Genomic DNA, 16,407 nt, shown 5'->3' with positions numbered 1-16,407 from the left:
TATGCTCCCGCTCGATCCCGATCGAGAAACCTCAAAAAAGCCCATCTTTGTGGTTTTCCCTAAATCCCAAAAAAAACATAAATTTCGGCCTTTATCCGGCACTCGTATTAATCTAAATCAATTTGAAAGTCAATAATTTATTTCTTGCCAAAGTGTCGAGAGTGGAATTAAATCTAAATTCCAATTACGCTATCTTTGCAAACAACTCATCGATTTGTTTATTTTCGGTTCGACTACATTGTGGTCGTACTATTCTCGGCCCCCCCCAAACCCAACTCCGCCCCCATTTTCCTTTTTCCATATCGGATGCCGGAGGCTGCTCACGAACGGGCCATAAAACTTTTATATCAACTTATGTACACTTACAACGGCCATTATAACGCATTAAACATAAACGCTGTTTCATGGACCTTCCCGCTCGCCTTCCAGCTATCTAATTGCCAATGTCGGCAACTCTCACACACTTTGGACTACGGACTTTGGACTCCGGACTACGGACTACGGAATACGGACTATGGACTCTGGCCTTTGGAAAAGCTAAGGGGCGGCAATAAATCATTGGCGATGACTGCTGCAGCAACCTCATTGAACATTAAAATAATTGCAGAGCGCAACTTGGCCAATGATTGCGCCCTCCGTGTTCATTAATGATAATTAAAAAAGTTTGTCCATCAGCAGCCGGCGAGGTAGTTCATTAGAGATAAAGCCATGATGGTCGAAAATAAAGAAGAGTGCCGAGAATCGGTTTCAGCCCGGATTACTAACACTTCCGGAGCAGCTTGTTGCAGGCACATTTGGGCCAAATGCAATTGCATCTCCGCTTCGATTGCAGAAGTCATATTTCACTGCCCGAAAGTAGGCAACATCCAATTGCCTCCTTTACCCCCTTATGTTGTCCTGCCAAATGTAAACAAACATTTTCCACGCATTTTCCGGTGGGGAGCAAGGGGTTTTCCTGGAAGCGAAATGCACGTGCAGATTATCAGAGCGGCGAAATTCGTGCGCAGACTCACCAAAAATCGAAGAGAGAGCGAGTGTTGGGTTTTCCTCCGAGCCAAGTTTGCAATGAAAAGCCTCTGTCCAGTTTCCCAGCCAGTCAGTTCGTTCGCGTTTTTCGTCGCCGCAGCCTCGGCAAAAGCAGTGTTTTTCCGGGCCTAAAGCGGGGCAATTCCCAAAAGTCGTAACAAGCGGGAAATGACCGGGTCTTCAAAAAGTGTTTCATGGCAGTCACAAAGTTAAGGACCATCCTAAAAACTGGGACTCCAAGTGATCTGTGAAATATCTTTAAAGAAAACGAAAGAACTTAAAGCCAAAACTAAGTACTAACAAGTGTTGAATGGTACATATCGCAGCTTTGTTTACCTCTGGCGCCGCACTGGATGGCTTTGACATTGGCGCCACATTTGCATCCGGGCAGGTGTAAATATTCATTTCTATAGCTGGCAAAGTTGCCGCCTGCTTTTAGCATAATTAAGCGCATCACCACGCCCTCCCTAACCGCCTCCACTATTTGCAAAGGACCCCGAGGAGAAGGACAAAAAACTTGGCCAGAGCCTTGAAACTTTGAAGAGCAGCCGACAGTCAAAGCAGCTTTAAGGTCCTGTTTCGTAGGAGACGGCGAACTGCATGGTAAGTGGCGAGCACCTGCAGCCCACCCCACTCCACTGCACTGTTTTGGCCAAGTTAGCAGCTTGTTTATAGTTGGTTAATTGAAGCCCTGGGAAAAGTCCGTAAAACTTAAATTGAATACTGCACTTGCCAGACTTAATTATGCAGAGCACGGGCCTTGAGAATTTATCTCCAAAAAAAAGACAGAAAACCCGGAAGCTCCAGCTCAATGCGGATTATTGGACCATGCTTCAGAAGTCAATCCCTTGCACTGCTCCTCCAGCTTTCCCGACAAATCTCCTAACTACAATAGTAATCTCTCTATCACAATTTCCCTGTTCCTTGTCTCGCTAAAAAATCGAAACGAAACTTGAATGGCTTAAGTGATTTAGCAACTCGATCGCTTTCGTTTGCGCATTTCGATGCTAATGCAGTGAGAAAAAAATGGATACACGAATTCAGAGAAAAAACTATTTTTATCTAATTAAACAGTTAGTCTTAGTAACTTGTATATATTTATGAAGGGCTTAAACTCGTTTCAATTAATAAATGAATTTTTAAAATTTTGTATTGCATTTAAAGTTTTCGGTAAAAAAAGCATTTAGTTTATGTTCTCTATAAGATTATAAGTTTTCAATATTTATTTTAGAATTTTCTAAATTATCAAGTTTATGGTCAAAGCATTATAGGTACAAGCGCCTTGCTTCCCTTAAAAATTCATCTAGTTTTCTACTGCCCTTTACTTTGTATTATGATTTTAGGTTTATATTTTAAATTAATTCAAAAAGTCCAACTAAGTTTGAAATGCTCCTGCTAGCTCAAACATTGCCTTAGTTATAGGACACTATTTTTTTGCGCAGTGGGACACCTTATCTGGGGTTTTCTGTTTTGGATTCGGGTCTGGATTCGTTGCCTACTTTCGGGCACTGGTAAAAACTTTTTAAGTGCCAAAGCAAAAGGCGCCGAATTAAATTAAAAATGGGAAGGCGCACACGAAGAGGAATATCGGCTCGTGTGCAAATAACAGAGAAGGCACCCGGCTTCAAATTCAATTTAAGGAGTATAGTCTCCGCTTTCCCTTTCCCTTTCCCTTTGCCTTTCCCTGGCCCCCAAAAAACCCCTGCTCCAACAATAGTTAAGCGGAAATGTAAGTCCCCGGGGGCAAAGGCAACACGGATCCTTGGAAGTGTGTCAAAGTACGTAAAGCTGGCAAGGGAATCAATCGAATCGAATCGCAACGAATTGAATCGCAAGGAAGTGGCGTTGAAGGCGAAGCGAAAAACCAAACAGCCACGAGCCATAAAAATGGGCCAAAATGAGTGGGTGAGACGTCAAAAGAAATTGAAATGGAACTCAAGCAAAAACTACTTTGTTTGCGATTAGCACTTGGCAGGATTATGGGCGAGAGGGGTGCAGAGGCTGCAGACTGGCTGGATGGTAGGATGGCAGAAGGAAATGAAATGTGTGTCAATATATTGATTGAATAATGGTCTACATATTGACAAACAACTCAAAAGGCACTCGACTAGAGACGGGGGCCCAGTCAGCCAGCCGGAAGAGAGTCGTATTGGGGAGGCGGCCTAGGGGCACAGGAAACGGAAGTTACGCACACACGCACCCATACTCACAATCACAAGCACACACCCACTCTGACACGAGACACACTCGCATGTCGAATGGGCAAATGCAAAGTGAGACATCAAAAGCATTTCGAGTGCCTCGTCATCAATGTAAAGCAGCTGCTGGCATCCCAGGAATATTCGGACGGAGATATTCTAGTAGACCTAGTCGATCCCCAAGACGCAGACGAAGGCGAAGATGCTCCCCAGACGGAAAAGGGGGCGTTGGGTAACACGTGTTCCTTTAATTAGATAAAGTTTGTTTGCATTACAAACATACTGGCAGCAATTTGCCTCTGTGCTGTGCTCAGTTGTCGATGGCAACGATGCTGCTGCTGCTGCTTCAAGTTTTTTTTTCCCCGGAAAATTCCCCAGCGGGAAAAAGTTCTGGGGCATGATTGACTGACGCACGTCTAGTCAAATAAAAATGGCACATAGAAATAAAAAATAAAATATGCCAGCATCTTGGTCGCTCTCTGAATATTTATGTAAATAATTCCATTGAATGGTGCAGTGCTCATTTGGGCGACATTTTCCGCAGAGTTTTTCGCAGAGTTTCCGCTGCGTAAATATTTGAATATTTTGCTGCTTATTTATTTTCTTTGTGGCGATTTTCTCTTTGATTCGAGTGAAGTTTAAAAATTGCTGGGAAAAGCATTCATATTTCCTATACAATTTAAATCAGGCCTCACTAGCCCTCAAAATAGGACGAAAATTACTCAATGGCAATTTAAGCCCCTGCAAATCCCACATAATTTGCAATATAATATGCACTGCATATTTAACGACCCGAAAGAAACACTTGCGAAATCCCCACAAAGGCCTTTGAGATGTCAAGGCTTTCTTTCGACGACTCTTTCTTCTTTCTACTCGATTCTTGGTTCTCAGTTCTCTTTCTCTTTCGCTTTTTGTTTGTTGTGCGAGAATTGTTGTTAATTAAAAGCTTACAAAAGTAGGTAACATGCATATTACACACACTCACTCTCAATTGTTGCACACACGTATTAATTCGGCCTGAATGCTTGAGAGTGTGTGTGGGTGTGAGTTGGGGCTTCCTTTTCCTTCGACACAACAATGAAATGGCCACCATTGAGAATGACAACAATGAAGGCCACCACTGCACATAAACTTGCCAAACAAACACAAGGAAAGTGCGCAACAACAATGAAACACACTAACACAAATCTTTATTTAAGCATAACACAAAACACGAAAAAAAAGAATGGCAAAATGAAACCAATTCAATGGTGGAAGCCCACAAACACACTGGAAGTCCTGAAAAGAAGGAAAATGGTAGAAAGTCGGGGCCAGAAGAGCGGGTCCAAGGGCCAGCGAGTGAAAAAATTAGAACAGTCAAGCGCCTCGGGATATGCAACACATAAAACTTGCCAGCCAAGCTGGAAAAGCGACTTCAAGAGCCTTCAACTTGCCCCACTCTTTCGATTCAGATGGGTGCTGCACTGGGGAAAAATAACTCCATGGCTTGCACCTCCTATATTTTGTTCTATTTTTGTTTTTGTTAGGAAACATGGAATTTAATGCAATAATTGATGGCACCCAATTAAATATATTAAACTCTTTTATTTAAAGAGCCAGTGTAGCCTTAAAATCATATTTACATTCGAAACCATGTTAGTTTTAATTTGCAACCATTTATTTTATTTTATGATTTCAATAGCAGCATGCTTTTAAGGTTTCTCTCTTAAGATATTTATTTGAAGCTACATATGAAATTGTTAATTTGAAAATGCACAATTTAAGGCTTATGAAATTAAGTCTTGGCGTATTTTCTCCCTGTGCCAATGGTGTTGTGCCATTGCAGCAGTCAACTGGATGGCCAGTCATTTCCGTTTCGATGTCTCCCGTTTAGTCGGATGGCAGTTAAGCCATTCCCAGTCCCAGTCCCATTCCCTTCCACTTGATGCCAGTTTAAACTTGGCTTGGCACGGCCTACACACGCACACACGTACTCCATTACTCTCCCCCCCGTGTGGTTCAAAGTTTTCCCTAACTCCTTTGGGGCAAAAGATGTGGAAATACGAGAGAGAACGAGGCTGCCAAAAACTTTGCATCGCAAACTTTTCTGCATATATTTTCCACAAAACGGATGCTTGTTTTTCATGTCTGGTGGCTTATTTCGTTTTGGGGTTTTCCATTTTTAGGTTTTTTCCCTCCCTTCTTCCCCAGAAACCTCCGCCGTAGGGCACATTCACTTATAAAACCTCTTTCCACCCAGTCCTACCGATTTCAAATGCTTTAATCGCAATTTATCAAATTGGAAGAGGCCGGTGCCGGGCTGAAAAAGTTTCTGGTTTCGAAATTGGGGCATTGTAAGCGTTTAATTTGTCAGCCATTTGCTTAGTTCAAAGTTTTTCATTTCCCATTTTCAATTCGAGTTGCCACATGCCGCATTTGATGCCAAAAATTTCTGGATTTTATTTCTCGATCAGCAATAAAATGGAAAGTCCGATTATTTCATACTTGCTAGGATTAATGAAAAAAAGTAAATCGATATGTTTTTGTAAGGCAGCCAGGTCAGCAAGGAAAATAGGGAAAAAGTATTGAACCAGTTTAGTTATGTGTAATCTGCTAAAACAAACAGAGGATCTAAGTATTCAATTTAAATATATTTCGCTTTGATTTGCATGTTTAGCGGTTTTTAAATTTACAAGCAGAAATAACGATTTTTTTGATTAAACTGAAAATCAGTTAGTTTAATTTAAAGCATATTAAATTTAGTAGATTTCACATTTGTTCCAATTCAAAGCACTTATAATAATTTAAATTATAAAATGTTAAGTTCAATAGCCAGATATTTAGTTTTACTAATTAATTTTTTTTGATGAGTTATTAAATTAATTTTTACTTTCAGGATGTCGCAGCATGTAACCACCTGATGTGGAGCACAGCGGAGCGATGAGGCGTCCGACTCTGGCCACCACCGCAGCATGTCCTTGTCGGAACGGAACACACCCAGCCATGGGCAGGGATCGGGATCGGGGTCGGGGGGCCGCCAGCGACCGCCGGACGTGGAGGAGGCGCTCTCCTCGATGCTGTGGACCCCCTACGAGCGGACGCCCCTGCCCAGCTCCTCGGAGGAGGAGGCCGAGGAGGAGGACGACGACGAGCGGCTCAACCGGCAGCTGCGCAAGTCGCACAGCAGCTACGAGGCCTCGGCCTTGAACCACCCACACCCCCACCACGTCCCCCTTTTCACCCACCACCAGCAGGCGCTGGACAGCGGAACCGCCCTGCTCCTGCCCCCCCGTGCCTTCGTTTCCCCCCTTTAGTTTAAGCGCCTTCGATGCGGCCATCGCTGACTTCGATCACCTGGCCAAAAGTGGTGTGGGTGTGGGTGGCCGGCGCAACCGCTACTCCTTCCCCGCCTACCAGGGTAGCCCCTCCCGCACCCTCACCCAGTGGTGCTCCTCGGCCGCCACTTCCATCAAGGAGCCACCCTCATACGAGTCACTGTACACCGCCTCCAGCTCGAAGATTGGAGCTCCTCCACCCGCCTCCTCCCTGATTCTCAAGGCCAGTAGGGAGGTAGGCTTGGGTCTCGAACCATGTGATAGATCGCAACGATCGCCAACGAAAGCAGCAGCAGCAGAGGATCAGGAGCGCGATGAGAATGAAAACGGTCATGGATCCCAGGCTGCTCCACTAACGGCTAATGTTCCCGCTGGATTGGGTCTGAGGCGCTCCTTCACGGATGATTACATTTCACAGGTGGGTTTTTGAATCTTCAAATTAGATATTAGGAGTATACAAAATAATATCAGAAATCTATATATATCAGCAATCTTCTCGATCTCTTATATGAATAACTTTAAGAAATTTATATATATGTTTCGGGTATTCCCTTAATGACTATGGTTTTAGGTTTCTTGTTAATAATATTCTGTGCAGAATAACACATAATTTTATAATTACATTACTTAAAATTAGAATACAAAATAAAATATTTGGCCCTGCTTTCCATTAGGTAGACCCTTAAAAAATTGTTTAACGGTGTCTATAAAACATTGAGTTTTCCACTTAAAAATGCAGCCACCCTTACGGAAACCTTACCTATTTCCACAAGTACCCTGCACCTCGTGTAGGTGAAAATGGAATACCTTTTCCATCGCGCAAAATCCCCCTCCCCCTTGGATACTTTCAGCTGCTTAATGGAGCACCATCAAATTTGATGTCAAGGGTTCAACACAAAATACTTGGCGCCGTCAATGGGAAACTGTGTGAGACTCGAGCGCGAAATGGGAGCGCCAAGTCGAACTGTCGCCTTATCGGGCCCATTGACAGTCCCATACCCAGTATTACCCAGTATCCCCCCTCACCGCCACCCCTGCTCTTGTAACCCCGATAAGGGCTAATGCTTCACTTAGGCCCTTAAGTGCCGCTAGCATCCCTCGCAGATAAGCGCCATATGTTGCCTATCAGTATCGAACATTGGACCAAAAAGACCTCAAAAGAGACGGCGAAGGAGGGGCGGCGGCGGGGGCGGGGCATTGTTTCCACATATTAAATTTAATATGCATATGCATAAAGAACGGCATAAAGTACTCGCATAGGGGCTCGCATGTGGCTGTGTTTTCTGTGCACACTTCATAATTTGTTTATGTGGCGTCAGCGAAACGGAAAATTGACCGCACAAAAATGACAAACAAAGCACAAAGGCGGTGGTGTGGTGTAAATAGAGGGGGGAAAGTGCATAACAATGGTTTCACAAAGGGGGTGGGTAGGGGAAATCAACAATATCAGTTTTCGTTTCTGGAAAACTTATTATACTATCAAAATAAATGGAATCATATCAATTGCATAAAGCGCCACATACAAATTCGATACGAACAAATGCTGATAGGAAATCTACCTATGAGTGCATTTAAAATTTTAAAGAATTTCGATGACGACATTTTTCTAATATATAACTGAAGGCAGTGAATTGTTTCTCACAAAGATGACAAATTTAAAGCCACATTTTTCATATTCAACTATTGGAGAATTCCAAAAAAGATCATTCATGACTTATTTTAATTGCAGAAATCCCTATATACAAGTTTCATACAAAAAATACTGATATATATAAACCATGTAAAACTTCGTCCTTACGATATGACTCATTTAAAAATTTTAATTAAGTGAAATTTAATGATGTTAGTATATCAAAATTATTCATATGACAAATAATATTTTCAAATTCTACAATTCAAATTTTTTTCTTGAATTTAATGACAAATTATAAGAAAATCTTTTATGGCACAAGTCACCATATAAAAGTACTATATTATACGTACCTGTATGATCATGAAAAAAATCTATAATTTGATTCGAAATTCTTTAAAATTCCTCTGTTGATATCTCACAAATAAATACAATTATGAAGTGAAATGTAAACCGAATCGATGACAGATTTAATGAAATTTTTTCTTTGAATGTAGACTTTATAATCTTAAAGTTCTGTTAATTCTGATCCATTTCCACTGTCAATCTCTTCATGGCTGGCCGAACTTAATAAGCAATGACAAATGGTTCAAACCGAGTTCGTCTTCATATTCTTGAACCCTCTCTTGGTTTTCCCCCCTTTTTCGTGGCACATACTACATATATGCACATATCTCTGCTTTGACGACTGAGTCATGACGAGAGGTTTATGGGCAAGAAGTAATGAAGTTGCCGGCGCTTTTCCACAGCCAAGCACCGTTAGACGAGGATGAGTTTTGGTTTTTCGGTACCTTCCCACCCCCGTCACCAAACAACCCCCCCTCCTCGTAACCCATATTGCTGCTGTGATTGCAACGCACTCGACAGCAACGACAGCAATCACAGTGCACAAGAGTGAACAGCATTAGAACAATAAGTTCGAAGTGGGGGACGTGGGCTAACAGTAAATCACATTATATTTCTGTGACGTAATTAATGCAAGTAACACAGCGTAACAAAATTAGAGCCCACATGCACAATAAACCAGAGTAGAGATATATGCGCATGGCTTTTAACCCACATCATGTCGATGGGGATTGGGATTGGTCTCTGGGTTTTGGGTTTGGGTTTGGGATAGGGATAGGGATAGGGATAGGGACAGGGACCAACAGCTTTATCAGCACATCACAGACGCCTGTGGCTGCCACAGCAACACCACCACCAGCATCAGCAACAAAAACAACAATTACTCGTGACGGTTTTATGTTTATGCGTTGGCTTAATTAATTCAATTAAGCGCACATTTATGCCCCCCAGCCAAAGGATCTCGCCACCTTTTTTGGCGGGAAAATGGGAGGGAAAATGAGACTGCTCGGCGGAGGGTAATCCCCCGAGCAATTAGCATTAATTACGACTTGAAACTTAAATCTTGTCATTCGGTGTATATGTAAACTTGACTCGCTCTTCTCTGTGTCTCTATCTCTCCCGCAGAATTGCGCTCCATTCACGCCAGCAACTGCAATACAGCACGGGAGCAACACTGAGACTTCGGCAACGGAAACACAAAGCCCAGCAACGAATGCGAGATCACAACAAAGCGAAGAAAACCCAAGCAGCAGCAGCGCAGCGAATTGCATTATCAATGAACAGAGAGACCAAGCAGCAGCAGCAACAGCAGCAATTGCAACTCCAACAGCAACATCAGCAGCAGCAGCAGAGGAAACCAGCTCCTCGGTGGCAGTGCAGGTCAGTCAACCTGTTTCCTGTACCGCCAGAGAGCAGAGAGAGCGACTGAGAGCCAGCAACACTGGCAGCAGCAGCAACACGAGCTACGCGAGCAACACGAGCAGCGACGGCAGCAACATCAGCGGCGAGCGAACGGCGATCAGTCTCTCGGCAACTTTCGGCGGGCCAACAACGAACGCGACCAGCAACAGCAACCGGAATTGCTACTACGCAGGCAGCAGCAGCAGCGGCTATCGCCCACTGTACGACAGCAGTAGCAGCAACGTGCTGCGGCCCAACAAATGTTTGGCAGAACTCGAGCGTCTGTATGCCGAATTTCGCGCGAGTGAAAGCAGATTCGAGCGTGGTCTGAGCCAGTTGGACATCGAAAACGCCAACGAAATGCGTCTAAATGTGCCAGCCACTGCGGCGGCACCAGCACCAACAAGTGTTGCTGGTAGCGCCACCAGCAGCAGCAGTGTGTTTCTCAATGTGTCTGGGAGCAGCAGTACCGACTCCGGCGACAATCAAGTTGTCGACGAGGCCAAGAGCATCAGCAACATTGCTGTGCTGCCAGCAGCAGCAACTACTAAGTCCTGCCAGCGACAGCCGAGCCTAACGATCCAAGTGAACAACAGCAACACTAACGGTACGAGTAACGGCAATCGGGTCTTGGTTGCTTCGCCCACGAGCATCGTGAACAACAACAACGGCGTGTGCGTTGTCAACTGCAGCTACACCCCCAGCAGCAGCATCAGCAACAGCAGCAGCAGCAACACCAGCAACAATAACAACAACAACAGCGTGGTGGAAATCAATAATTGTGTGCCAGCAGCCAAAGTGTTTAGTGCAAGTGTTCAAAATAAGCTAAATAATAATAGCAGTAGTCCCCCAAGCGGGGATCAGCAACATGTTGCTGCTGCCGCCACGGCCAGCAATAATAATCATGTGCAAACCGATAACGGTGTCAATATAATCAATGTGAATGCCAGCAACAACAATAATAATAGCAGCCTCCCACGCACCTTCACCTCAACTGAATGCCAAACGGATGACCTGTCAGCCAGCTCATCATCAAACCTGCAGCAGCAGCAACAACAACAGCAGCAGCAACAACAAATGCGGACACGGGAGCAACGACGCAAGGAAAGGAGAGAACGCCGGCAGCAGCAGCAACAGCAACAGCAGATTCCGGCGCACCATCCACGCCGCCACCCACCTCCTCCTCCACCGCCCCAATTGCACCCACCCCCGCACCTGCACCACCCACATCCCCATCCACTTCCCCACCCCCATCCCGCCGCCATGGGCTTGGCGCGCGCTCTGCTGCCGGACATCCTGCACGCCCACTACCCGCCGCCCTACAGCGCTCTGCCCGTTCCCGTGGCCATGGCCGCTGCACCTCCCCCACCGTCCCCCGCGGCAGCGGTGCAGCAACAGCAGCAGCATGTTGCTGCTGCTGCTCCGGCCACGCCGCCAGCGCTGACGTCCGTGATATCGACGGTGCCACTGCCGGGTCCGCTCCCAGCGCCTCTCATGAGCGATGGACGTTTCACCCTGCCGCTGCCGCTGCCCATCATGCGCAGGTGAGTTCCGTTGTCTACCCACTCCCGCTTTCAGTGTCCACTCCAATCCACAATCCCTAGAGCAACTCTCACCCCATCCCGGACAGCATCGATCACTCATCCGACCCCGTTACATTCGACCAGGCACTCCTTTGTCGTCTTTGGCCAGTCTCGGATTTCACTTCCCTTGCACGCTGAAAAATGCACTTAGCGAAATGGGGTGCTAATAGTCGATGGTCAGAACCTTTGTAAATACCAAGTGGAAATATCCCTTAAAAAGTTTTACAATCAGAACTCAATATATTTTTATAGTATATATGTATTAACAAATTTTAATGATTAGTAAGAAATAACAACATTTTGACAATTAATATTATAAAACGAAATTAACACAAAATATGATTTCATTTTAACTGAAAGGCTAATCTTGTTTCCTTGGGATGGAAGTCATCTTGTACTTCCCATAGAGGTTTAAGTCCTGGTCCCAAATTCCAGGTATTTTTCGCAGTGTCCATTTCGACATTTTCTATTACCACATACTGGCTTTTGTGCCGCTCTTCCTGCTTTGCTTTCGAGTGTTCGTTTTCGTGTTCGTGTTAGACGGGGCCAGACATTATAATGATGGTAATTTTTATGTCAGTAACAAATTTCTTGCATGATTTGATTCTCCACAAACGCTAGACCAACCAGGAAAGACCAGGTTCAGGTCCAGGCCGGGCTGGTGGTGTAAAAATTAATTCTCAAACGTTGACAGCTTCCAAGAAATTAACAAAAAGCGAGAAAAGTGGACAGAGCGAACGAGTGGCTTTAATTTAAAGTTCGGGCAAAGAAACAGAGTGCCAGAGGTTGGGGGCCATTGCTCTGCGGCTAGTTTTCGGCGAAAAGTTTTGGGTCTTCAGATATTCGGGGCTTTAATAACTCATTTTTATTATAATGAGTTCGGGCTTATCTGTAATTGCACATCTACCGGCTCGACTCGGCTCGGCTCGGCTTTTGTGCTAGGCTGACTGGCCATAATTCTGCGATACGGACTGGCCTAGTCGCTTTCCCACGCATTTATTGCCTGGAACACTGAAATACTTATCTATAGTTGGATAGCGCTGGCAGAACCAGTTTGCTTTGAAATAATCGATGCCTTGTGTACTCGAACTTGTATCTCCGTTTCGCCATTCGTATTTGTATCTGTATCTGTTTCTGTTTCGGTTTCTGTTGCTGTTTCTGTGTTTTGGAGTCCGCTAATGTAGCCGTTTGCCGTATCTGACGGATGCGCGCGCTATCTGTCTAATGGCCTGCCTAAACGTCTCTCGAAAAACGACTTCACTCCCACTGTGAACGTTTGACATTTTACTCCAGTCAAGAGCAAATCGTGTCTCACAATTTTAATTGTGTTTGCCCATTGAATAATTGCAAAACTATGTCAGTCTATATCGAGTGCCTAAATTAGCTATTCTTTGGGTAAATTGGAGGCGGGTTCTCGCCGGCTGATTAGCATATTTATGAAGAGCGAGTGCGAGTTTCCCGTGACTCAAAGTTGGCCCATTAAATTAATTGGTTCAGCGGGTGCAAGGGTGGTTAACTTGAAGGTGAGGCAATTATTGAGCTGCGATTTATCATATATGTACCAGCCTGAGCCTTGTAACCACCCTCTGAATTAGATATTCCGATCTAAGCGGCTTATCTCAACCCTCTCAAACCAGATATTCAAGGTAATTGGGTCGCTTAATAGAGATCCCTGTCATCGGAGTGTGAACAGAATGCCTCAAAGAAAAGGTTTATATATAAAGAGAAAGAGAGCTCAAACAACAAACCGCAGACATTATCTGCAATTTTAACACCTTCTGCCTTCGTCCCAAATTAACATGCTCTTACACAACGCTTTTTTTAACTTTACTTTACCTGACCAAAAAAGGTGTAAAAAAAGCGAAAGTTTTTTGCTCACAGCTTTCGGGGGGATAAAGTGAAGAACCAGGAGTAAAAGGGTCGTCGCCTGGTGGACCGTGTATAATCTTTAAATCATTAAATAACCGAACGAGAAAAACACAGCCAGCCAGCCAGCAAACTGAACCCAAAATGAAAAATGACAACAGCAAAAATAACAAATTCAGAGAGCAATAAAACGGAAACGTGATGCTGAACTCACGTTGCTCCGCACTACGTATAAATCGTTGTAATCATTTTTTGTTTTTTGTTTTTCTTAGCATTTAATTTTATTTTGAAACTCCGCCGATGCCAAAAACAAAAGCCAAAGTTAACAAAGACAAAGAGCCAACGAAAAAAAGACAAGAAAGGCGGTAATAAAATCACTTGAGACAAACGACGCGGGATGATGAGAAGGAAAGTAGGAAAGAAAGAAGGAAAGAAAGAGAGAGATCGAGGAGTGCTGTCTTTTTTTCGGCCACTTTCACTTTCGCATTCGGTTTGGTATCTGCATCTGAATCTGTATCTCTGGCTTGAGGTTAACGCAGGCCAAACGGCCAACAGCTTATCATAAATTTGGCTTAAAGTTGCCAAGGCACTCCACTCCGCTCACTCATAACCGAAATGAACTCGAACTTGAGGCATAAATCAAAAACAATTTAGTTAACATCATTTGGACGCGTGTTTCTTATATTAATTATGGCGCTGCGGCTAATTGCTAATTGACTGGATGGATTGGTGGATTTGCCGAGATGACACTGAAATGGGTCCTGTTCACGGAAAACCAGTTTCCGGTGGCGAGTGCCAAATCCAGAGTCCAAATACCCCGAAACTGGCTAAAATACACAAGCGTTTGCATGCGGAGAAGTGCAAAAGTATCTGCCAGATACGCCAGCTCGATATCGACATCGATGATTCAACTTTAGCCATGCAAATGGAAAAGCAACAGAAACAGAATCAGAAACAAAACAGAAAGAGGCAGCTGTACAGGGAAAGAAAGAAAGGGGTAGAGCCAGACAAAACCAGATTTCAGCCGAAAAACAAAAAAAAATAACAAGAAACCACCACCAAGATCGAGTTGCAACTGCGAGTCGAATCCAAAGAAAGACACTCGGCGATCTTGGCTGGGGATTCTGCAACATTTGCTGGATGACACACTTTTCCGCAGCACCTGGAAAATTTAGTGATTTTTCATAAATTTTCATTCGCAGCTTGGCTGCGAGAAAATCAAAGCCCCAGAGCCAGCATTCGACACTAAATGTTGCTGTTGTCGGTAGATGTTGCTGCTGTAGCTATTGTTGTTGCTGTTGCTGCTGCTGCTGTTGTCGGTAGAACTGACCAAACAACTTTCCAGTTTTACGGTCTTGCAACTGCCAACTTCTGTCCTGCTCTGCCCTCCACTCCTTCACTCCTGCCATCCTGCTCCCTCTCGCCCATCGGCTCTTTCACTGATTCGACGGCGTTGGGTTTATTTATTTTTATAAGCGAATAAACACAACCAGCAATCAGGGGAGTTTACTAGCCGACTGCCGGCATACCCTTAAGAGGACACATTTCCCGCCGCTCTTTTTCCCCGGAAATAGCTTGTCCGTCCAAGAAACTGGCCACAAAACGAATCGAAACGAAACGAAGTCAACCGGGAAGAGAACTTACCAAAAGTCAATAAAGCCAATAAAGCAAAAAGTTGCCATTCTCCAGTCGAAATGATATGGGTGAGAGGGGAGGGCAGTGGTGGGGTTTTGGTGCACAGGCAAAATAGTCTAACAATAACTATATTTGTGTAAGGAGGTTTCTACAAAATCGTACCACTTTCTTTGATTGTTCAAAATCTACACTTGCTTTGCAAAAAATAGCTTCAAACACTAAAATAAAAGTTAAATAGACAACTTTTTTGTATTATTTGACAATTTTTTAAATTAAATTTTCCACAACTTCAAAAGTTGAGTTACTAACCACCTTTTTCTCTCCGTGTTCCGGCGGCCATACCCATGCTCAACCGAATTGCGGTTGTCTGCCTCAGCTATATCTGCTGCTGCCTCAGCTTCTGGCTCCGTCTGTGTTTGTACAGAAAATGCATTCGGGCCAAGTTGAAATGAGCCGGTAAAATGCAGCAGCAACATCAGAAGAGGTAGCAGCAGCAGCGGCAGCGGCAGCAACATCACAAAATAGACGGGCCAAGTCGCAAACAAGCTGCCAACGAAATAGAGAGAGTTGGCCAAAGGGCCCACTACTGACTACTGACTACTGACAGCCCAATCTTCTGGCTTATTAAATTGTCACCCGAGTGCATTCGCTTCGATTCGATTCGATTTGCTTTGGCTTTGGCTTGATTTTGATTTTGGGTTACTGTGGCCCAGAAACCGCAAAATGCCAACTCTAATGGGCTCTCGGCTCTCAGCTCTTGGCTCTCGTAATTGTGCCACTGCAATTAAGTCTTGCTAACTGTGGTCAAATTGTTTTAATAAGTTTTTAACAGCCACAAATGAGCCCGGCCTTGAGCAGTGGGAAACTGTCAGCTCTTTCTCTTTTTTCTGTCTGGTCTTTTTTGGGGCTCTAGGTGGTTTCCTAAAGATTTTCAGGGGTTTTTTCGTTCTGGCCATTACAGTTCAATGCCTTGGGCAACGGCGAACAAAGCCCGTTTAGCTCATTGTAAATTCAGATTCGGAATTTCGCACAAAAGCCCAAACAAATGGCGGCGTTTGATGCAAATTCGGAATGCCAAGCACAATACAATTATTCCCATGATGGGCATCATTTTGAAATGAGCGCATAAATAACTTATAAGTAAATACACTCTGGCAAATCTAGGGTATTCAGTGGTTAATATATAGTACTAAGCGGATGGTATTCTATGTGACGAGGGTTTCAGTGACAGGAAAGTACATCAATATTCATTTCCAAGGTATCACGAGATCGAATCGTCCGACCTGCTTTCCCATCTGTTTTTATTTTTTTTTTGCGGCTGCTGTGGTTTTAAACAAAAGTCCATAATTTATGTTATGGCTAAGCTCCTCTCTCTCTTCCTCTGTCTGTTTTATAATTTTATTTTGTTG

General features: G+C 44.2%; 1 protein-coding gene across 1 annotated transcript in view; it reads left to right on the top strand.

The window, feature by feature from the left end:
• Positions 1–1,115: 1,115 nt before the first annotated feature.
• Positions 1,116–16,407, top strand: part of LOC108141264 (protein enabled) — a 36,509-nt gene continuing 21,217 nt past the window's right edge. The window contains 4 exon segments of the mRNA XM_017264528.2: positions 1,116–1,629; positions 6,100–6,487; positions 6,489–6,956; positions 9,639–11,458. Coding sequence (XP_017120017.2) covers positions 6,176–6,487; positions 6,489–6,956; positions 9,639–11,458 — 2,600 coding nt within the window. The 5' untranslated portion in view covers positions 1,116–1,629; positions 6,100–6,175.

The sequence above is a fragment of the Drosophila elegans genome, unplaced genomic scaffold, assembly GCF_018152505.1.
Source record: "Drosophila elegans isolate 14027-0461.03 unplaced genomic scaffold, ASM1815250v1 contig_183, whole genome shotgun sequence".
Taxonomy (NCBI): Eukaryota; Metazoa; Arthropoda; class Insecta; order Diptera; family Drosophilidae; genus Drosophila; species Drosophila elegans.
This window is presented reverse-complemented; position numbering and strand designations above follow the sequence as displayed.